The 25,105-nt window shown below is 26.1% G+C and overlaps 2 protein-coding genes across 2 annotated transcripts; both read left to right on the top strand.

Annotated features, from left to right (window-relative positions):
* Nucleotides 1-5,205: 5,205 nt before the first annotated feature.
* On the top strand, nucleotides 5,206-9,242 carry LOC109789376 (peroxidase A2). The gene is made up of 4 exons (XM_020348305.3): nucleotides 5,206-5,556; nucleotides 6,252-6,443; nucleotides 7,803-7,971; nucleotides 8,505-9,242. The coding sequence occupies exons 1-4, from the start codon at nucleotides 5,335-5,337 to the stop codon at nucleotides 8,984-8,986; spliced, it is 1,065 nt and encodes a 354-aa protein (XP_020203894.1). The 5' UTR covers nucleotides 5,206-5,334; the 3' UTR covers nucleotides 8,987-9,242.
* Nucleotides 9,243-15,164: 5,922 nt separating this feature from the next.
* On the top strand, nucleotides 15,165-17,761 carry LOC109789375 (peroxidase 15). Its single transcript, XM_029269431.2, has 4 exons — nucleotides 15,165-15,414; nucleotides 16,219-16,410; nucleotides 16,687-16,852; nucleotides 17,081-17,761. Exons 1-4 carry the CDS (start codon nucleotides 15,196-15,198, stop codon nucleotides 17,566-17,568), a joined length of 1,065 nt encoding a protein of 354 aa, XP_029125264.1. The 5' UTR covers nucleotides 15,165-15,195; the 3' UTR covers nucleotides 17,569-17,761.
* Nucleotides 17,762-25,105: the final 7,344 nt, after the last annotated feature.

Here is a 25,105-nt window from a genome sequence, read left to right as displayed (position 1 = left end):
AATCTGACTAAACTAAAGTTGGAGAAAAAAATGTACCATCAATAAATAATGAAATTTTTATAGCATGTGGTTCTAGATGTTGTTCATATCACATCCAAAGAAATTTATATGATAAAAGTTCTACCCCTGTTTCAATGACACGTTGTCCTATCATAGTAGAAAAAAGTCAGCAACATTATCGACAAACGAGACCGACAAAACCATGGTTGGTTCATTCATCCCCAACTCCAAGACATGACAAATCCGAGTCAATATAACAACTTAAGTAATGATAAAGTTACATAATATTTAAGTTTAGGGTTTAGTATTTAAATAATTTTTTAAAATTTTACCTATAATAGAAAAAAATTATAAACATAAGTATTTAAGTATTATATGATTAAATATTTACAAGTATAAATAATTTTTAATTTCACTCAAAATTATTATGCTTGTAAGAACAAAATATACATAAGGATAGTGTATATCAGTTCTTTATCAAGTAGTCTAGAATTTGAACAGTTTTTCGTAATTTTGAAAATTTTGACAAGAGTTTCTAGATTAGTTGAAAAAATAAAAATATAAAAAACACTTTCTAGCTAGTTTGACTGTTTGTAAAATTTATTTATTTATTGTACCTGTCTGATGGGCACACTAAGTCTTCTAGTAGTCCAAAGGCCGAACGAGAGCTCCGATCCAATGCGCTGATGAAGGGGTTGGTACCTGCAAAAGGCACTCCAACGCTCAAGTCAGGACAAGCTCGAATATCTAGGATAATTAATGAACAGTGACGTTACCTTTTGTCCTGAGCTATTTATACTGACATTTATGGGCCCTGGACCCCATGGGCCCTGCGACATATTTACCGTATTAGGTAATACACCTTAATCGACTAATTAACCTCTAATCTTTGATTAAGAATACCAAATGATGGTAGGCCGATCCTGGTAGCCGATTGGCATTCGGCTTCCTGGTTCCGCCATTTGGCGGCCGATGGGGTGGTGGCCGAACCCCCTACCTGTACATTTATTTTATCAATTTTGAGTACATTTCATCTAGAAAATCCATTGAAAGCAATTCTAGTTTTAGTAGCATGTTCATATTTTTGGTTTCACTTCAATTTTCGAGTTCATTCTCTAAGTTGAAGATGTCTAAAAATAAATAAATATTGTCAAACTAATATATTTCTTGATAATATTGACATTTTTTTTATTAACTTTACTTTTTTCTTTCTTTCTTTTGTTCCGTATTTCTTTTATTATAAATTTTGTACTTGAGTTACATTCATTCATATATCTTGAAACATTCATTCAAAACTGTGGTTGTATAAAGTTCTAAACAGGAGATTTATAATAAAAGAAATGTAAAAAAATCTTAATTATATAATATAAATTATTCACTTAATAAACTTTTAAATTTTATAAGAATGGGAAGAATTCATCTTTCGATGATATGACTTGATTCTGTATTCAGTAACTTTAACTTTATGTAGATATAAACAATTACCTCTTTCTTCTTGGGTAAAACTAGAAGGAAAAAAATATATAGAGCTAGTATGTTAAATGTGGGAAGTGGGAATATGCTCTTTAGCAAAAAGTAGGTACCATAGGAGACTTTGATAATTCATTGTAGATTACAATTTACAGACTGTCTGTTTATTTGTAGGTTTAAAGAACTCCAATGAAGTAACATTGGAGCGAACAGTGAGTTAGAAAAGTACAAGTGGACCAAAATGATTTTTCTTTTTTAATTTCTTAATATTTTAGTAACCATGAAGATTGAACCAAATCCAAAAGGTAGTCAATAGTCAATAATACTCATGCATGAACGCGTGAAAAATAAAAAAAACAAGTGCATGCACAAGGTCCCATATTACCATTTCCTTATAAAAGTAAGGTATATATATATATATATATATATATATATATATATATATATATAAATAAAGAAAGAGCATCATTTACTTCAAGAGTAACTCTATTTAAATTTATTTCGTTCAATAACTTATGTTCTACATCAAATTTTAATGATTCAACCGTCGAATTTAAAGTTCTTAATGCATAGATCAAATCTGTAAATTTTTAAAAAAATTTGAAAATTATTTATATTTCATTTTATTAATTTATTTTATACATTAATTTAAATTAATAAAACGAAGTATTAAATAGTTTTCAAATTTTTTAAAAATTTGTATATTTGATCTATGCATTAGAACTTTAAATTCAACCGTTAGATCGTTAAAATTTAATGTAGAACATGATCCATCCTCTATATATATATATATATATATATATATATATATATATATAATTGAGTTTTATTTTTTTCAATTTGAAAATCTTAATTTATATAATGTGAAAAATTCATGGAGTTATAAATAATTAATTAAATACATAGTGATCTAAGACCAAGGAATATTTTCTTGGAGGCTGGGGCGGAAAATGAGTTTTTAAACTTCTTTGGAAGGAGTGGGGCGTTCATTTTTTTCCTTTATTTCATAGTAGAAACTTTTTTTTTCTCTCGAAATAGTTAATTAATAAATATATTTTTTATTTTAACCCTTTATTAATATTGGTGTGTTTTTCCATTGGCTGATTTAATTAAAACTGTGCAACTCTATCCCGGTTAAAAAGTAAAAAAAAAAAAAAAAAAATTCAATGCTTCATTTTTTTTCATTCTTTTATTCTTTTTTTAGTGGAAATTCCTTAAAACACGACTTTGGCTGTCCTAAATGGCTAAATGTTAATAAATCTAAAAATAAAAATAAAAATGTATAATTTGAAGGACAACTAAAAAGTAAAAAAGAGACATGGTAAGCGCGACTTTGCTTTAAAATTTTAAGGGCAGAAGTTATCCGTATTGAATACAATATATCTCCGACCAAACCAAGGCCGTTCAACCATAAGAAAAATTATATCGGTATAATTTTTTATTATATTATTATATTATTTGATAAATTTAATTGAATAACTATTTTTCAAAATTCATTGGTAAGATTGAAAGTTTAGTTTTCTTAGATAATATACAAAATTTTATATTAAAAATTTTATTTGATACTTCATTCATATAAATTAAAATTGATGTAATATATACATCTCAAAATATATTAAAATATAAACAATTTGATTACTTTCTTATCATTATTTAATTTTAATAAAATTTGACATATACATTCAAAGTAATATAAAATTATAATTTAACGATTGAATCGATAAAATTCACCTTTGATATAAAGTTATTAAAAATTAAAAAATTGTAAAAATTACACTAATGTAATTTGATCTCTTCATATGTGTGTGTTGTGTGTGTATGAAAATGAATTTACTTACTCTAAAAGCAATTTTTGATACTTATTTTACTTAATAATCATGTTTTATATAGAGGTGCCAAAATGGGTTATGACTTACGGACTGGCCTACTGGCCTGTCAAAAATTTGTAGGTTGGGCCAAGTATTTGGGTCTACCTAACCCGCCAAGCCAAATCACAGGTCAGGGCGGACTGGTCTGGCAGCCCATTTTTTTAAAAATTATTTATTTATTTACTATTTTTAATATAAATTTAACTATGTCACTTCAAATTTATTTGTGTATAATCTATAATTTATTTTACAATAAATTTGTTAAGCATTTGATTTATTTTATTATATATAATTTAATATTTTTATTATTATTTAGATACATTGATTTATGTAAGTTCTTTAGATATTAGAAAAATGTTATAAGAGTAACTCAAAATAAATATACAAACTTTTTTTTTCTTTTTTTTGTGGGCTAACGTACTGGCCGGCCAGCTTGTCCTTAGGCGGAACGGGCCAAAATTTTTGGTCCATTTTTTTTTGACAAGTCAATTGCAAACTGAGTCAAAATGTATCGGACTAACCTATTTTATCATCCCTAATTTTACATCAAATTTTAACAATTAAATCATTAAATTAAAAGTTCTTAATATATAAATCAATTCTACAAATTTTATAAAAAAAAATTATAAATTATTTAATATATACTCTATTTCATTAATTCAAAATTGATAAATAATCATTAAAAATATTAATTTTATATGTGTATCATTTTTCTTATCTATCTTTTTTATCTTTTTTATAAGCAACTTCCATTACAGATGCTCTTAATTACAAAATTTGACACTCGTTATTTATTTTTATCTCTCTTGTTATCACAAAATGTCACGTATCTTATATATTTATACCTTTTTTTATATTTTTTTCTCTCTTAAGATTCATAGTATACATATTAATTACTATTTTTCTTAATTTAACCCGTACAGTCGGTAAAAAAGTTATTCATGCGACATGCAGCAGTGTTGTGTTTAAAGTAAGTGAAATTTTACGGTACTTACTATAATTGTGGGGTACCAGAACAATTATTTTATTTTTAATTTTTTTTGTAATTACTTGTTTTATTTTTATTTTAATTTAATATTTTAAATAATTTTTCTGTATAAAATTTTCTATATTTTTATATTATTTTATATTTTTAATTTATATCTTAATGTAGCATCTATTATAATTAAAAAGTTTAATATTAATATTTTTTTAATATTTTTTTAATATGTTTTAGTTTTTCTTTGGTGATAATTTTTTTGAATTTCTAGTATAAATTAGTTTTTCAATTGTATTGTTTATTTTTTATTTTAATGTTTTTATAATATTATTATAATTTTTTGTTTTTAATTTTTTAATTTTTTCACATATAAACAAAATTTGTTATAAAAATTAACTTTTTGATTTTTTTTTTGAATTAGTCTTTTTGATTAATTCATCTTATATAAATTTTTAATCTAAAATTTATATTATTTTGAATTTATTTTTTAAAATTTATTTGTTCACATAATTTAATGTACGAAAACCCTTCAATTTCATGAGTACCATAGCAACTCTCTTAAAGTAATACCTTCCCCATATGTTATACACGTTCTCATACATACTTGTGTAGCTTTTATTATAGATTTAAGTATTTTTAACTACTATCCATATACATATAACTTAATCCAATTTGTATACTCCAGGTTATTCATTTGGTAAAGGTGATGAAGTGCACCAAAGTAAGATATATGATAATATTCACGTTACTTTATTGATTATTCTTAAATGAATGAGTGATCGATGATTACCCTTTTATTTTACATAGAATAATCGTGCTTAAACTTGACCAAATTTTACAAACTACTCCAATTAATACACTGTTCGAAAATTCAAACCACCGAGAAGGAAGCATGAAAGAAATTAAGACATCGCATTCACAGGTCATGATTTGACTCACTCTATAAATTGGAAGCACCGATCTGCGTGTTCTTGCAACGCTCATAATAATTGCAAACAAAAACATCAGAAAGAAAATATGAAATCCCTTGGTCTCTCTGCGACAGCTTTATGCAGTGTAGTGGTTGTGCTTGGAGCACTACCCTTGTTCTCATATGCACAGTTAGATCCTTCATTCTACAATAGCACATGTTCAGATGTTCATTCCATTGTACGTGAGGTGCTATCAAATGTTTCCCAATCTGATCCACGCATGCTTGCCAGTCTCATCAGGCTCCACTTTCACGACTGTTTTGTTCAAGTAATATCTTATATATATAACTCCATTTCTTGCCATTTCCCACTCATAGCTAACTCTTTTTTCTTTTGATTTTTAATTAAGTAAATCCTTTCTAACTTCTGTTACCCAAGAGAACTCATTTATAATTTTATCTTTTATATCAATAGGGTCTAGCTAGCTGCTATGTTAGTTGAGTATATGCGTGATTTGTTGTAACATTATCTGTACCATATAGTTGTTGGTAGAGGCTAGGATGATTTAAGGCACAAGGAACAAGACAAAGTGTGGAATTAAAGGAGGAGTTATATAAGTTGAAAAAAAAAAAAAAAGAGGATGACAAAATTTCTCTTAACTTTTTTTATTTTAAATTAATAAATTTTGGAACGAAAAATTAATTGCTGAGTAATGAAGATTAAAAAAATGGGAAGAGAATAAAACATTAAGATTTGGTCTCCTCCATCAACCTGCTTAGTGATCTTTTTCCGCTATGAACTGGGGCCTCCGGCTCAACCACTCCTTGTTATATTATGTGTAAAAGTAAATGCTGTTTGAAATGTCAAGGATAAAGAGTTAACTAAGAGAAACATGATTCACCAACGATAATCACAGTATCAAGATACACGTTAAATATAAGAAAATAATACGGTAATAAGAGAAAGAGAATGTTGCTTTTTGATTTGGCTCAAATTTGTGTTGCTGGGAATTGTATACGGCAGGGGTGTGATGCATCAATTCTGTTGAACGACACAGATACAATCGTGAGTGAACAAAGTGCTTTGCCAAATAACAACTCCATAAGAGGTTTGGATGTTGTCAACCAGATCAAGACACAGGTGGAAAATGCTTGTCCTGGCATAGTTTCTTGTGCTGATATTCTTGCTCTTGCAGCTGAAATATCTTCTGATCTGGTATTAACTTTTTCACCTCATCTTTTTTCTTGGGTTCATTTTACAGTTTTACTTTTTCATATATCATATTATATAAATAAATTGAATGTCTAAGATTATTTAATAAAATATAATGCTTAATTCCATACCAATGTAGTTTATAGAAAATAACAATAAAAATGAAAATCTTTATAGAAAGAATAAGCTGTTTTGTGAATATTAAAAACAATACAAAGTTGCTTAATTAATTAGATCCGGTTTGAGTTCCTTCGCACTTTTGGTTTAATTCAAATTCAAAATCTAATCAGTTTCGAAAAATATTCTGAAATTATTTCGAAACAAAAATATAAAAGTTTTTAAATATTTTATCTTTTGTAAATTTATGTAATTAATATTATATAAAAATATTTAGAAAAATATTTAAAATTAATTTTTATTAATTAAAATAATTTTTACATGTATAAAATTAAAATTTTTAAATGTACGTTGTTATCATTATAATAAAGATTTTGTTGATTAATAAAGGAGTACTTGAAATAGTTTTATAATTGTAAAGAGGCTGTAGAACTTTATTTTATTTTTCGGAACAACAAGTATTAAAATTGCAATTCTTCCTCCTCTTTGGGGGTAAATCAAAGATTTCTGATTGCACAATGACTTTTGTATATGTATATATAGTAATTTACTTCCACTTAATTTGATATATTTTTTATAATAACGGCCCTAAAATTAGAACTCATAACCTTCTTTACATTATTACTCAATCATCTTTTATAGATAGTAATTCTCACTTTTGCTCAATTAATAAAAGAGTTAATACACTATGAATGTAAAGTTTTTTTACACTGACAATCAATTATATCTTTTAATTATGTCATGTTACTGTAAACACATTTACTTTTAACAGTGACATGACACAATTAAAAGATATAATTAGTTGTCAATGTAAAAAAACTTTATACTATTAACTCTTAATAAAATAAGTTTTAATGAAAAAAATATAGAGTTTCCTTTATGTATATTTTTCTACTATACTTTTAGAATTGATGAAGTAATTATGTAAAAATTGATTATTAAAAAATTAATTTCCTTCGTATTAATTTAATTTTAATCTTATTAAAGAACATTTGTTTTTAGGCCGATTTGGTGGTCTCTTCTGGCTTATAATTATATCGATCATTATTTAACAAGACTAAAGAAAATAAGCATGGGGTTGAAAGAATTGATAAAAGTAAATCATTATAAAGGACATATTACATAACTAAATTTCTTCATGGAATTTTAATCTTAATTGAAAGCATAAGATCTCAACCATTTTTGTTAAGCTTTTGCATTGCATTTTTGTCTGTCTTATAGAGATTTTGTACAACTAATTGGCAGGCTAGTGGTCCAACTTGGGAAGTTCCATTGGGAAGAAGAGATAGCTTAACCGCAAATAAAACCCTTGCTGGTGAAAATCTTCCGGGTCCATCCTTTACCCTTGATCAACTTAAATCTGCATTTATTACTAATCAAAGCCTCAACATCACTGATCTGGTTGCACTTTCAGGTATTAAATTTATTATATTTATTCAACAAAAAAAAAGTTCTATAATGTGTGTTTGCAAGAGCACTGCAAATATATTAAAAGTTAAATATTAAAAAATATTTTAGTGTGAAGTATCAACTAACGTTATTGATAATTTATCTCTACTAGATATAATTAATTAGGTTGACTATTTTTAGTGGGATATTTTTTTTTCCAATCATACTTTTTCTATCTAACTAAAATTTAGAGGCTTTATTTAAAGAAAGTTGAGCTTACTACTATCCAGACTAACAATTTGTTAGTATATCCTTGTTAAATGTTTTAAATAATTTAAATAAGTAAACATTAAATGACATTAGCTTTTATATGGGTGTTTGTTTCTCTTAGATTACTTAAACTAACAAGTTAGATAAATTTTATGATATAAATGTATTTTTTTTAACAAAAAAATATTTGTATCCTATTAATTATCATGCGTACACATTGAAAATTCTTTAATAAAAATGGTATCGGTCATATTACACCATTAATTATTGAAAATGTTTCTCTTTCAGGTGCTCATACAATTGGTAGAGCTCAATGCAAATTTTTTGTTGATCGATTATATAATTTCAACAGTACTGGCAACCCAGATTCTACTCTTAACACAACTCTCTTACAATCATTGCAATTAATATGTCCCAATGGTGGACCTGGGACTAATCTCACTAATTTGGACCTAACCACTCCTGATACATTTGACTCCAACTATTACTCCAATCTTCAACTTCAAAATGGCTTGCTTCAAAGTGACCAAGAACTATTTAACTCGAGTGATGCAGATATCATTGCCTTAATCAACAATTTTAGTAGTAACCAAACTCTTTTCTTTGAAAACTTTAAGGCGTCAATGATAAAAATGGGCAACCTCGGAGTGCTAACAGGATCACAAGGAGAAATTCGAACACAGTGTAATTCTGTGAATGGAAATTCTTCTGGACTTGCTACTCAAGCCACCAAAGAATCATCACAGGATGGCATGGTTAGCTCAATATAAATAAAGAGTTTTGTATGTGCACATATATGCCATGTGCATGTGGTGAACCGTTATAACCTTTGTATTAATTTTGTGTTCGATCTACACCTTGGTCTACATATATAACTACTTTATAGTTCCTGTCGCAAGCAACATGAACTCCATTGCTTTAAATTTCAACTTGTATTAATGGAGCTGAGTTAAAAGTACTATCACTTCAACAAAATGCTAATGATTATAATTGTATGTTGGAATAAACATTTCTTTTTTGGAATAATTGTGAAGCAAAGAAACTAGATAAACAATTGGGTTATGCAGTCTTTATTCCAATTTCCAAACTAAGTTGAAAATTTTGCCACTCCAAAATTAGGAAAGGTTTGGATTCTAGCAACTAATTAATTAACTAAAGACAAAAAAAAATTAGGATGATGCCAGCAATTCTTTCAATCATGACGAAATGTGTGGGGCAATCTGTTACTTGAGTCCTGACAATAACTCAGTTATCCAGCAGAATCAAATTAAGTTGTTGATTATACGAGAAACACATGAATTAATAAGAAACAACAGACGCCAGATCCTTTTTTTTTTTTTTTTTTGGTTCAACACGAGAATATTTCAGGAGCCTTTTGTGTGTAATTATTATTTTTTCTTTGAATTTAATTTGTTGATATTTATAAGATGGTAATGACATAGAAAAGGAGGCAAAACGCTAGCTAACGTTGTAGTTCTTAATTATATATCAATAGACTTCTCTTTGATAAGTTTTATTTGTTTGTTCTTGGCATGTATGGATAGTTTTTTTTTATTTTATTGATAAATGTTAATTGTTAATTATTATATTAGTGTGACGGATTTTAATCTAAATTTTTCATATCATTTTAATTCTATATCATCTCCCTTATATCATGAGATCAATCTAATAGTCACTAGTATAAAAATAAGATAATTTTTTTATACACTTTTTATATTATTCATACGACATAAAAAGTGATATTATATAATACTTGTAAATATGTCAAAATATTATATGACATATATTGATTGACTTATTATAAAATATTTTTTCAATGATAGATAAATTAGTATCTATCATAAAATATATTAATTAACTTTTAATCTCAACATTTTTATGATGGAAAGAGGAATATTTTATGATCGACAAATCGTCACTCGTCATAAAATGTCTTCTTATTAGTTACTTTAGTAACATGTATTGATAATGTTGATTGAAAATGAATTATTCCTATCTTTAAGTGTTCATGATACGTGTGATGATATTTTTTTTCTTTTTTTATTTGTAATTTCTTTATAATGTTCACTGAGTAGATATGTGGATCATTTCGATCTATTTATGATTTGACTCACACAAGTCTAATTTACAAAATAAATAATTCAAAAAAATTTGACACACATTCCAACATACGAAATTCACGAATAATTAGTCCATCCGCAAGTCTAACAAAAGTTTGGATTTTTTTTTCAAAAAAACAAAAATCTATTAAATTCAAGATAACTTTTTTTTTCTTTCCTTTTTTAAGCTATTGAGATATGAGAAAGAGAAATAATACTTAAAAAAAAGAATACAAATACATTTGTAAACAACATCAAACATTTTGAATAAAAATTCAAAGTCTTAACATATCAATGTTTAACAAAAATATCAAAGTCTTAATATGTTAAAAATTTAAGTGTTACATCTTAATGTCACATACAAGGTAAAAAAAACTGTTATGATCATACAAATTTAAAAAAGATGAGCTCGTACATAGACAGGCCATGAGTTAAATTGACTATTCCACAGGTCTTGACCTATATATATACTCACCCTATATTTACTAATAAAAAAATGAGATTTAAAAACACTACATTATATCAATTATTTTACGACCAATGTAATATGTGGTACAATGACAATTTTTTAAAACATTATCATCTATATTATATTGATTGTAATTAAACAAATGTAGTTTAACCAGTGTAAAAAGATTTGAACTCAAGATATTATTTAATTAAAAAGATAAATAAATGAAAATAAACTTGTTATTTCTAAAATTAAAAGAATAAAGAAAAACCCAGACAAATATGTATGACCTAAAACTTAAAGCATAATTCCAAGCTAAAAGTTGAAAAAAAAATGACAATTGAATCAAATATTTTCATCATGGATAAAACAAAAATAAATAAATAATTGAGAAAGCTTGCGTTACAATCAAGTAAGAATACATCTTTTAATTTAGCCAGCAATTTAGAGCGTACGTGGAGAGTGTTACCAGCGAAACTCGGTCTGCTCACCTCAGGTTTTAACTGCCATAGAAGGAGACAACCAAAAATAATATAATATTATGGAGAAGAAGACCATCAGAAGTCAATGATCAAAAGATTAAAAACAACACCATATATATACAATTATTTTACTCTAAAGAGAGTAAAAAATGTAAAATTAGAAGAATAATATAATATATAGAGATAAAGAAAATATTAAAAGTTATTCTTTTTTATCTTATTTTAAAATTCAAAAGCATGTGCGGACATAATTGTCCAAACTTGTATCATGTGTGGATCCAAACATATGTGCGAGAAAAACGATTATGTCACTAAAGACAACTTGGTAACTACAACTTACTTTAACGACTCTTATGCCCAGTTGAATAATATATACTCCCACCACACTAATAATTAAGTAGAATAAATAATAAGCCACAACCACGAAGGATGGGTTGAATCCTTGGGAAATAATTAATATTATTATAGAGAAACCACGTAACATTTGTGTTTGTTCGTTTTAACTTTCAACGGAAATTATATATGGACCACTTAATATTTTATGCAAAAACTATATATATAACGAACATGACGAGGAATTTTTTAAATTGTAATCGTACACTTGCTCCTAGTCCCGGTCTTCCCGCGAAGTCTTACATAAAAAAATCTACACAAATACATTGGCCAAATAAAAAAATTCAATATACTAAAAAAATCTAATCACATACTCGTTTCAATATACTTTGTACTATTAACTTAAACTTATGGAAAATTACAAAAAAAAATTATATATCTCATTTCTTACTTATTTAATGATCCTCAATTCAATCATACTTTGTTATTTTCAAAAACAAAATATATTACTTGCTAATAACAAAAGGATGTTAGGTACTAAGATTACTTTATTTGATATAACCTATGTTTGATAAATTAAATTGTTCTTATAAATATCACGAATCTGCATTAATATTATATGAACTTATTAAAAATATAATTAACACAAATTACATGTATTTTCTTCTGAAAACAATTATACTTAAGTTGGATAGTACTACGTTATAGATGACAAATCTCTCACTTTTATTATGAGTATTAACAAATACGTATGCCTAGTGATCTATTTTGATTCTATTGATTAAATTAGAATAATTTCAAACCAGTTAGTTCACACATTTAGTACATCAAATTTTATTAATTTAAATAAATTGACATTATAAAAACTTTTATAATATTATATAATTATAAAAGATTGTATATATATATATATATAAAAGATTATATATATATATATAATAATTATTTTAAAAACCATGCTAACATAATACATCAGCGTTCAGCATATTAATATATGTCACTGATATATTAAATGTTGATATAATGTTATATACTTTTTATAACTTCAACTTTCATACTTTCTTTTTGTGTGCTGCTTTACATTAAAAAAAAAACATGAAAATCAAACTCATAAAAAGTATAATACATTATATCAATGTTTAATATGAGATAGCATATATTAAATTTTTGTACTGACAAAATTTACAATGTTAATTAGTACGATGTTATAAATGTAATATTCTAAATTTTTAATATAATATTTAATTATATTATTAGATAAATTTTAATATTCTCAATTTATTTTTTTAATAGATTAAATAAATCTAATAATATCTCTACGAAAACAGTATATGATATATATAATTCAGGTTACGTAATCATTAAAAACCGTTCGTGGTATATATATATATATATATATATATATATATATATATATATATATATATATTGAAAACCATTAATAATTAAAATAATAATAAAATTTTATAGAAAAACTTCTACCGAAACAAATAACCAGTGCTTATCCAAAACATTTAATGTACAGTGATTAATTCATGTGAATATAAAGTAACTAAAATATATATCATTAGAAATTAACTAATAATAATCATTGCAAAATTTTTTACAAATAGACATAGTTGGGGGACCATGGGGAGGGGGAAAGGAATAAGAGAGAAATAAGAGTTCTTGATAGAGAGAGAATTAAGAAAGATGAGAAAGAAAGAACAAGTGGAAGAAAAAATAACTGAAAAAAATTTTCTTTTACTTGATTTCATTTTTCTATTAAGGTATGGAGAATGAGACTTTTATCTCTTTAAAATTTCTACATTATTTTAATTATCTATTTTACATTATTCTTATATATATTTATTTGGTGAGGTGTCCCTAATCTCATCTTACTTGTTTAATGTATGTTAATTAATTAATGAGGTGTTTATAATTTATTTTATTTAATTATTTTCTGTTAATCTTAACTATCACTTATACGTTTTAAATATATTTTTACCTTATTATTTAGTTGCTATTATTTAATTGATTATATATATATATATAGTATACATATATATTTATATCTTTAAATAGTAGTAAATGTAAATTTTAATTTTTAATAAATTATTAATCAATTTGAATTAATTTGTAGTTGAAAGTTTAACCTTAGGGATTTAAATGAGTAAATCTTAAGGTGAAATATCCTTGTATTATTTGATATTATGATTAAACTCATTTATCCTAACTAGTCACTACAAAAATAATTGAAATCCCTCCATGGAGTGAAAATTTAAATTTGTGAATGATAATGATATGCAAATATATATATATATATATATATATATATATATATATATATATATATTCTTAATTTTATTATTTGAATGGTCTCACTCTTTTTTTTTTTTTGTGTTTCTTGTTTTCTTGTTCTTAATATATGTATGTATCCTTTAAAATCTTAAAGAGGTGGACCTACCAGTTACACCTAGATCTTTCACTATAGTTACTTCAACTGTATTTCTCGATACTATTAGTATCTTCCTTTGTATTTTCACCAAATCAACAACCTCCAATATATATTGATGGTCTCATGGTGGTCACATACTATCTACCCCTTACTAACCATATGTCAATCCTATAATAAATCTATATCAACCTAGGATGTGAATCTATTAGTATAAGTAAGAAGGAAAGTTTGTATTAAAATAAGACTTTGTCCTTCATCTAGATATCATATCAGTTATATATAATTTTGATGTACCAAAATCACTTTTTGTGTGAATATATTTAACTATGGTGTGGTTTCTTTACCTAGTAATATTTTAAAATATAAATTATAAATAAAAAGAATTTTATAATAAAATTTGTATAACAATTTCAAATTCTGTAATAAGGAATAAAAATATTGTTTAACAAATAACTTGTTATATATTAACTATTTTTTGAAAAAAAAATATTATTTTAGAAAAATGAATCCTATAACTAAGATAATTAATTTGGTTGATTTATGAAATAAATATTAAATAATTAAGTTGAGAATTATGAGTAAGGTGTTACAATAACCTTTTACTACTGATATAAATTCACAATATCCATATATATTATCAATTTAATTTTCGTCGGATATGTTCTATCAACAAAGCTAGCTAACTTCATATATATATATATATATATATATATATATAATATGATTATTATTGTTTTGAATTTTTGAAGTATAATGATAGATTTTGTTGAGAAAGACGAAATTCATTTAGGTAAACTCTACTCCTTGAATGGATAATTGGTCGTTGAGCATCGATGGGAGAACATTGCAAACCAAAAAATATATATAAATATATGCCTTGATTTTTTAGAAGTGATCGATATGTATTGACTTGGTAATATATATCAGTTGATTAAGAATTGCAATACGAATACAGTGGGGTTGTTTACATTAGCATGGCACCTTCCTTCATCAAGTGGCTCTTAACTAAACATGATCTATATCATAAAGTCATCATTTAAAATATATAAAACACTTGTATCGATTGGGTTAACGTGCCTAACAAGAATTTGTCATTAATTCCTCTATCTCGTACAATTTGTCTCTATAAATAAAGGCAAGTAATGTGGTGAGTCTCGCAACATTTGGACACAAAAAAATGAGGTGTCTTGGTCTTGTAGCAATAGCTTTAAGCTGTGTGGTGGCTGTGCTTGGAGGGTTACCCTTCTCAAATGCACAACTAGATCCCTACTTTTACTGGAACACTTGTCCCAAACTGCATTCTATCGTATTTAAAGTCGTAAAGAAAGTTTCTAAAACGGATCCCCGTTTGCCTGCCAGTCTCGTTAGGCTTCACTTTCATGACTGCTTTGTTCAAGTATGTATACTTCAATTACTTCTCTTTCTATCTCATTTTTAAGTCAATTCTTTCCTCATTTAGATGCCAAAAGAAACCCATAATTAAAATCAAAATAAAAATCCCTTGTTCCAAAAACACTTTAGTTTATATCAAAATGGTTTAATAGTCTCACAAATAACCTAATTATTTTTATCCCTTAGGTACTATTTTCCCATTTAAATCATCTAATAAATTATGTTGAGTTTAATTTTCACGTATTTATATTATTAACTAATTAGAAATTATTTTATGTGTGACAACTTTTAAAGGATTATTGTAAAGTGAACAAATGTATTATACAAGATTATATATAATTAGACAACGCTAAAAACTAGCTATCGCTATTCGCTGCATTAAAAATTATAGAAACTTAATGTTATTGTACTCTTGGTATTGTTATTGAGAAACTTTTCTCTCTCCTAATGTGTTAAAACTGATTCAACTATTAGCTTAAAAAACAATGGTACCAAATGTCTTATAATTTCTCTAAGATACCATAACAAGTTAGAATAGAAACTCTAGAAATTAAATTCATTATTCATGCATATATTTTGTGTTAGATAATTAAATAATGCATGAAGGCCACAAAAGTGAGCTAGCACCTTGTTTGTCTCAACAAAAGCAAAAGTAAGCGGTTTGGAATGAGGAAAACTTCTACTGGGAACTAATAACATGTTAAAGAGAAATTGATTCTTGTATACTTAAGTCATATATATGTGGTTGTTGAGAAGTAACAAGAAATAAGTTGATTATATATGTTGCTGATGCTTGTGGCATATCCAGGGTTGTGACGGGTCGATTTTGTTGAACAACACTGCGACGATAGTGAGTGAGCAACAAGCTTTGCCAAACAATAACTCAATAAGAGGTTTGGATGTTGTGAACGATATCAAGACAGCAGTGGAAAAAGCTTGTCCTGGCGTAGTATCTTGCGCTGATATTCTTGCTCTTGCAGCTGAAGTATCTTCTGTTCTGGTACGTCTCATCTTATTATATAATAGAATTTTCATTTTTAGCTTAAAGAATATACTAATCAAATTCTTTATGACATCATCCATATTATCTCAATCTTAAATCTCTCCTAATGATTTTAATTAAATGGTAATTAGGAACTTAGTGGTACCTACTTCACGCGATGCTGGTTCATAGTTACAAGTTTTCAACCCTGTTTAAGATTTTTTTTTTTTTTGGGCTAGCATTGCTTTTGTTTTATCCCTCTTATATAGAAGTAGCATGATTTAATATTGACAGGCTAATGGTCCCTGCTGGAAAGTTCCCTTGGGAAGAAGGGATAGTTTAACAGCAAACAGAACCCTTGCCAATCAAAATCTTCCAGCTCCATTCTTCAACCTCACTCAGCTTAAAGCAGCCTTTGCTGCTCAAGGTCTCAACACTACTGATCTAGTTGCACTCTCAGGTAACAGATGTTCCCAAATTCAAATTATCCTATGTGTTGCAACAGCAATAATATTAATAAATGGAAAATTCTTGAAATTCAGGGTAAGGTAGATACTAGTGAATTTCACCTATAAGAGTTTCATTCTAAAATCACCATCTTAACTTAATTTGACTTTGGAAGAATTTGTTATAAAAAGAATGGCACGTGATGGATTAGTAATTAGTACAAGATTTCATTCAATTTCAGGTGCTCATACATTTGGCAGAGCTCAATGCACTGCATTTGTTAGCCGATTGTACAATTTCAGTGGTACTGGCAAACCCGATCCAACTCTTGACACAACTTACTTACAACAATTGCGAAAAATATGCCCCAATGGTGGACCTGGGACCACCCTAGCCAATCTTGACCCAACCACTCCTGATACATTGGACAAGAACTACTATTCCAACCTTCAGGTTAAGAAGGGCTTGCTTCAGAGTGACCAAGAGCTATTTTCCACAGCCGGTGCTGATACCATCAGCATTGTCAACAAGTTCAGCAGTGACCAAGATGCTTTCTTTAAGAGCTTTGCGACTTCAATAATTAAAATGGGTAAAATTGGTGTGCTAACTGGGAACAAAGGAGAAATCAGAAAACAATGTAATTTTGTTAACAAGAAATCTGTTGAACTTGATATTGCTACTGTGGCCTCCCAAGAATCATCAGAGGAGGGTAAGGTTAGCTCAATATAAATGAATTAGGACGAGTTATATATATACATTGGAAATTATGTGATTGAAGGTTACTAATAAAGAAGCTATAGGCACATTGTTCATACCATGTGCCCACTGCAAGCTATTATTGTGGACGTGTGAGATCTTTGTATTGTATTTTGAATCATAGTGTTTTGTAAATTGTAATCAATTTCTCTCTTTCTATCTCTTACTCTTGCTCTGTTTGTTTCCTCTTTCATTTTTTAAATTCAAATCTTTGAATAGATGTAGATGTTGGTGATAACTTGTAAAAATTTCCAAGTGTTGGGATGACATGATGAATGAATTTGATTCATTAAACAGAGAAATTTGAACTTTAATTAGAATATTTCGTCAAAGTTACTAAGAATTTGAGTTAGAAAAAAGTCACATCAAATAAAACAATGATACTTATAACTATTTATTATTATTCATAAAAATCACAATGACAACAATAAAAATTAAATTTAAGATTGTATATTATTTTATATTTTTACTGTTAAATCGACTTTAATAGTAATGATGTATATCATTTGAATCGACTTTAATAATAGTGATGTATATCATTTGAATCGACTTTAATAATAGTGATGTATATAGTTTGAATTTGATAAGAATATTTTTCTATTATTTACTAAATGATTCTATGCAAGGAATATATGGTTAACGAATTCATATAGATGAAACTAATTTTTAGTAATTGTGCTAACAAATAAAAAATCCCCTAATTTACAATTTTTATTTTTCAAAAAAAAAAATATCAACACCTCCTTCACAGTGATGCATAAATATCCATTATTTCAGATACCCAACTTGTCCAAAGCCTCCGATAACATATGAACTGAAATCATTTTAGTTAAGATGTTTTTTTAAATGATTCTTTCAATCCTATGTAATTTCAGTAAATAATATCATCTCATCCAATTTTTTCTTGATAAAGAATTTATATATTTCAATATACTTGATACAATCATGTCGAACTAGGCTATGAATTATATTAGCTGCAGCCTTATTATTAAAATATAGTGGAATTTGGTTGCTAATAACCCATGATGGGAGAAAAAGACTTGGCATAATATTTGCCGGTACAATCTTAAGTGTTAACCATAACAACTTTAATATCTCAAAAAACATAATTGTATCATATATATATTTTCCTCTCATGCATTATGCATGAATTGACTCGCAACACCTAGGACATAAGGTATGGCCTTGTGCATACTAGGTACATTAATTTTCTTAGAAGTCTATGGTATAGCCTTTTATCAATTATAGCTTGATTAGATTCAACAAACAACCACAATTCTTCTTGATCATGTGTATTTGGTAGATGATATGACATATTGGTTTTCCTCTATCAAATGTAAAGCATATTTTCTTTGGGACAGCTTTATTAAATATTTACTTAAATTTTTATCATATATAAGAATGTGTATATTATAAATTTAATTATATGTTGTAAGCTTTTATTTAATTAAATATTTATATAATAAACTTATTCAAATTTTATTTTGATAAATTTCACCAAATAATTTATAAAAATAAAGTGCAAGTAACTTATACAAATTATAAACTATTTTCATGAATTCAAACAGATTTCATAAAAAAAATATATATATATATATATAAAAATCCTTCAAAAGGCAAATAAAAGAATAATGAACATTATTAGTTAGGACAGGCACACAATTGAACATGACCCGGGGAGTGGTTAATTGTGAATTGAAATATAAAATAACTTAATAATTAATTCCAAATTAATTATATTTAAATATAATCGAAGTAAGACGTATAAAATTCTCTTTCTACAAGTGGTATATATATTAGATAGAGTCAGACTATACAATAATTAATAGGGTACCCACCCTAGAATTGGATTACTTCTTTTAACTCTATTCACATGACAATATACATTTGTACATCATTGTATATGGTATATAATAACCTAACCAATCATACGGCTACACTAACGTTTGATTCCATACTAAAGGATGATGCGGTGTTCATTAAGAAAAAAAGGATAATGACAAATTGATATTGATAAATGTAATATTAATCCCACTAGTCTCATCATGAACATGACTAAAAATTAAAGTCCTCTTGCATTGTTCGTCCTCTTATAGATTTTTTTAATCTTATGTAAACCAAGTCAGAAATTATAACCTGGTTTTCAACTCTACCCAAACAAACGCTTTTACATGTGAAATTTAGCGTAGAAAAAGATCGGTATGAATAGGATATATAGATAATCATACGTTGATTGATTATATAAATTCAAATTTACATATATAATATTTTTATAATTATATATCAATTTAAATTAATAAAATAAAGTATTAAATAATTTTTAAATTTAAAAAAATTTAAAAATTTAATCTATGTATTAAAAAAATTAATTTATTAATTAAATCATTAAAATTTAACGTAAAAGATGATTTATTAAATGTGGTAAATCTATCAAAACTTAATCTTGAAATAAATAAATTCTTTCTCATTCACACACGTATACATAGGGTCTCTATCACATCGTTTAATAACTTTATATGTTGTTTTGACAAAAAGTTCATTAATATTGTTAGGGTCATTACGTCCAAAATATCTTTTAGATATATTGAAACAAATCTCTCAGTCATGTGAAACTTTTAGTCATACTGAAAGAGACTAAGAGACAAGAATCATTAGGGGTCATCGCGGTTGTACAAGATCTGATGTGTAATTTGACTTTTTAACAAGTTAAAAAAACAATTTATTAAATATGATGTTTATAGTTAAAGAAAAATCAATAAATAAAAAAATACATCAATCAAACACTTTGGTATGAATTGACTAATTAGCAATGATTTAATACCCTGATTGAACCGGCCGGTTAGATCGGTTGGATCGGGAACTGGTGGTCCAGTCGGTCTGAATCTTAAATTGGATCGGTTATGCAGTCGACCCGTTTCAAATCGGATTGAACCGGTTAATTTTCCGGTTCAACCGGTAAACCGTGGGTCAAATCGGTTCAACTACTTTTTTTTCTTTTTTTAAAATTTTTTTTAGGGGACCATAAACCACAAAAATAATAATGAAAATTGAATCTTTTAATGGAAGAGCAAAGAGTCTTATTAAATATAACAATGACTACTTGTTCTAATATATTTGTTTGTAATATATACAACTTAAATAACTTTTATAGTATATTATTAATTTTAAATTATATATTTAATAATATAATATCTATGTAGATATTACATATATTATTTTGTGATATCAATTGCAAGCATATTATATATGTAGACATTATTTATATTTTTAAGTTGTATTAATATACAATTTAACATGTAATTTTTTATGTATTTTTTTACAAAATAAAAAAAATTCAATAAGATAGAAAAATTAAAATTTAAAATAAGATATTAATTTATTAAAATTTATAAGTATAAAATATATTTAATATGAATATTTTTTAATAAAAATTGAGTCATGTGGTTCAACTAATGATTCACTGGTTCAACTTTTAATCCACTAATCCAGTATATTAACCAATTCGATGACCGGTCCGATTTTTAAAACTATGCTAATTAGAGTATAATGTATGTGCAGCCAGGAATAAAAAGTCTACGGATTTAGGTGGAAGCTCAACTGAAAGTTTGAGAAAAATCCGTAATAAATTATCATGTCAAGTTAACACGTGGTTCTAAGTTCTAACCAGGCAGATGCTACCCATACAACTAAAGAAATTTAGCTGTCAATGTTAACAATTAGATTATATATTGAGACAAACAAAGACCGACAAAAGTAGGTTGATTGAATTCATTCCGGAAGCCTTTTGCGTTGCTTAGGGTTTCAATTTGGCCTCCAGTTCGATATATGGTCCCTTCAAAATAATGATTTTCATTTAGTACGTAACTTGGATTGATAAAATTCATGTCAAAAAAATATACTGTATTTAATTTGACTCAATTTCAAGTTTAAGATGTCTGATTGTAAGTCCGGAAATAGAGATTAACTGTTATATATTAATTTGATTCTACATATTAAACTTCTTTCCTTTCCTAACTTTCTTGAGAGTGTGAAGATTCACAATTGAGTAGGATTGGTGATTCAAAGTTCGAAAAGTTGAGAATTAATGTTGGTGTGGAACTAGTTTAGAGCTCATTTCTTTCTTCTTCTTCTTCCTTGTTTTTTTTCGATTCGGAGGTAAGGGAAGTTAGAACTAGAATTTTGTAAATTGTTGAAGTTGTATGAGCTTGACTTTATCTAAATTTGTGGCTATGTTAATGATTTTGGAGTGAAATTCATGTTTTGGTGAGATTTGAGTGTTTTGAAGCATCTATGGGCTGATTTTGATGATTTTAGCAAATTGGTGGTTGGATGTTGTTAGTTTGATGAGAAACAAGTTATGTAGGGTGATTAGATGTATAATGTTGTGTTGCATGCTTAAAATCTTCTGGATCAAGTGGATTGAGCGATTTTGCAATTCTGTCAAGAGTAGATTTCACCATCGCGACAAACACAACTTCAAGGTGTCAAGTGTGACATGGGTCAAAGACTCTCTACCTCATTGACGTTGGGCGCAAGATCGATAGCGTCAAACATGAGTTAGAGAATAACTTTTTGACTTGGTCACATTGAGCATGGGTTGAATGGCGTCAAGTGCGGATGTCTTTGGAGCATGGGTTGAATGGAACTCTTTGACTTGGTCACATTGAGAATGAGTTGTGGATGATGTGAATATGTGATATCTTGTGTTGCATCACTACAAGAAAATGACGATTTTGCGACGGTTATATGACCTACATTGCGACGGTTAGAACTGCCGCAAAGACAACATTGCGACGGTTTGGGAACCGTCGCAGAATCGTCCGTCACCAGGCAATTTTGCGACGGTTATCAGAACCGTTGCACAAACCGTCGCAAAATTGGAATTGCGACCGTTTCATCAACGGTCGCACCAAATGCCTCTATATTAACATTGCGACCCTTTCATCAACTGTCGCACCAACTGCCTCTAAATTAATATTACAACCCTTTTTTTACCCGTCGGAAATTATAATTTTTTTTTATTTTAATAAATTTATTAATGTAACAATCCTCATATTTGGCCTTTCAAGGATTTTATTTCACGATATTTCACTGTTTAGCATGTTTTATCCTTACTTGTGCAATTTCTGGGAAACTTCCCAGAAAGTCACCCATCCCTGTACTACTCCAGGTCAAGCACGCTTAACTGTGAAGTTCTGATGAGTAAGTTACCGAAATGTATATGTATGTTGTCAGTATAACTTGTACAAATTAATTCATTTAAGTTATCCTCAAATATACAATCTCATATTTGTACTATAATAATAATATATAATAATTTTATATTACAAATAATAATAATAATAATAATAATAATATATTTAGTTATTCTTTATTTATATGTACTTACTTTTATAATTAACATCTACTTATTTCAATTTAAAATTATAATTTAAATTATTTAAAATTTTTAATTTATAATGACAATATAATTTATAAAATTATAAATATTTATTTATTACATACTTATAAATTAAATTTTAATATTTTAAATAAATTATTAATTAATTTAATATATTTATTTACCTTAAATCAAACATATAAAATTAAAAAAAATGTATTTATCCTTGTTTTATTTTCTAATTATCAACTATTAATAAAATACTAACTTAAAATCTTATCTAATTATATATAATATTCTCATATCAAATTTAAAACCAGATATTAGTTATACAAAAATATTAAGATCATATAGTAAATTGTCAATAAGATTTTAGTTAAATAATTTAAAATAATTAATGTTTCAATTATATTGTTAATTAGAAAATAATTTATTCCAAAACTAATTAATTTTTTTATATTAATTATTAGTAAAATTTAATAATTTTTAAATTAACAATTAATTGGATCGATGAAATTCAATTCACACGATGAGTTATTGAGCGGAATAACTTTACCAAGAGTTATTTTGTAAGTTATCTTAAATCAAACATATAAAATTCAAAAAATGTATTTATCCTTGTTTTATTTTTTAATTATCAACCATTAATAAAATACTAACTTAAAATCTTATCTAATTATATCATAATCTTTTCATATCAAATTTAAAACCAGTTCTTACATTTTCAAAAAATATAAATTTTTCTGAAATATTCCATCAATAATATAGCTTTTCCTACAAAAATTTTCTCATCGAAAATATAAATTTTTCGACAAATTTAATTTTGTTTTTATAAGAAATCATCTTCGATTAATATAACATTTTGTATATATGATATATGAGTAAAAGATTTTCAATTTAACGGTTAAATTTACAAAATTCACATTTAATATAAAGTTATTGAGTGGTGTAACACTTAGTAAAATTTACACTTATGTAATTATAAACCCCCTCATATATATACATATATATATATATATATATATATATATATTAAATGTGACTTTTACTAAGTATTACACCGCTCAATAACTTTATATTAAATGTGAATTTGGTAAATCCAACTGTTAGATTGAAAGTTCATATCTCTCATAGATTATATATACAAAACTTTATATTAACCCAAGATGATTTGATACTTCATTTTTATAAAACAAAATTGATGTAATATATTCATTTCAAAATACACTAAAATATAAACAATTTGATTACCTTCCAGTTGTTGTTCAATTTTAACAAAATTTGATATACACTTATAAAGTGATATGAACTTTCAATTTAACGGTTGGATTTACAAAATACACATTTAATATAAAGTTATTGAGCAACATAATACTTAATAAAAGTTACATTGGTATAATTATAACCCCCTATATTATATATATATATATATATATATATATATATATATATATATATATATATATATATATATATACAGGGACGGATGTACGTTTGGAATTGTGGGCACTTGCCCCACTACTATTTGACATATACATAATTTTTTATCTAAAAAAATAATATATTTTAAAAAATAAAAATTATATTCTAATAAAATAAAAATATAGATTCAGAAAAAATTTTTATTTATTTTATATTTGTCAAATTTTTGAAAGAAATTAATTCTCTTGTAATAAAAAAAATTTCTTAATAATGAATTAATTTTTAAAAAAAGTTTAATTATAATATATATATGTATATATATATATATATGTGTCTTAATATTCACATATATAATGTAATATATTAAAATAAAAAGTTTTTTGATAAAATAAAATTTTTACCATGCATGTTTATCTTTTGTGTTTTTTTATTTATTGTATACGTTGATTGAAAAAATCAAAATAGTAAAATTGTATATATTGAAGAAAAAAATCAAAATAAGAAAAATCAGAAGATTTATGTTCCATTTAGAATTGTTATTATAAGATATATTTTAAAATAAATTATCATCTAAAAATATATATTAGATATTAAAAACATATTTATATCATAAATAAATTAAACTGAATTTTTATAAAATTTAACATATTTATTTTTATATTTTTAATAGTGTTAAAAAGATGGACATTTAAAATAAAATTTATAAAA

The sequence above is a fragment of the Cajanus cajan genome, chromosome 1, assembly GCF_000230855.2.
Source record: "Cajanus cajan strain Asha chromosome 1, NIPB_CcT2T_4, whole genome shotgun sequence".
Taxonomy (NCBI): Eukaryota; Viridiplantae; Streptophyta; class Magnoliopsida; order Fabales; family Fabaceae; genus Cajanus; species Cajanus cajan.
This window is presented reverse-complemented; position numbering and strand designations above follow the sequence as displayed.

What these genes read in the sequence shown, in the direction of transcription:
- LOC109789376 (XM_020348305.3), top strand. Translation starts at nt 5,335, where the DNA reads ATGAAATCCCTTGGTCTCTCTGCGACAGCTTTATGCAGTGTAGTGGTT. An exon ending in CTGAAATATCTTCTGATCTG is followed by an intron (nt 6,444 to 7,802) that starts GTATTAACTTTT and finishes ACTAATTGGCAG; the next exon opens with GCTAGTGGTCCAACTTGGGA. An exon ending in TGATCTGGTTGCACTTTCAG is followed by an intron (nt 7,972 to 8,504) that starts GTATTAAATTTA and finishes TTTCTCTTTCAG; the next exon opens with GTGCTCATACAATTGGTAGA.
- LOC109789375 (XM_029269431.2), top strand. Translation starts at nt 15,196, where the DNA reads ATGAGGTGTCTTGGTCTTGTAGCAATAGCTTTAAGCTGTGTGGTGGCT. An exon ending in CTGAAGTATCTTCTGTTCTG is followed by an intron (nt 16,411 to 16,686) that starts GTACGTCTCATC and finishes TAATATTGACAG; the next exon opens with GCTAATGGTCCCTGCTGGAA. An exon ending in TGATCTAGTTGCACTCTCAG is followed by an intron (nt 16,853 to 17,080) that starts GTAACAGATGTT and finishes ATTCAATTTCAG; the next exon opens with GTGCTCATACATTTGGCAGA.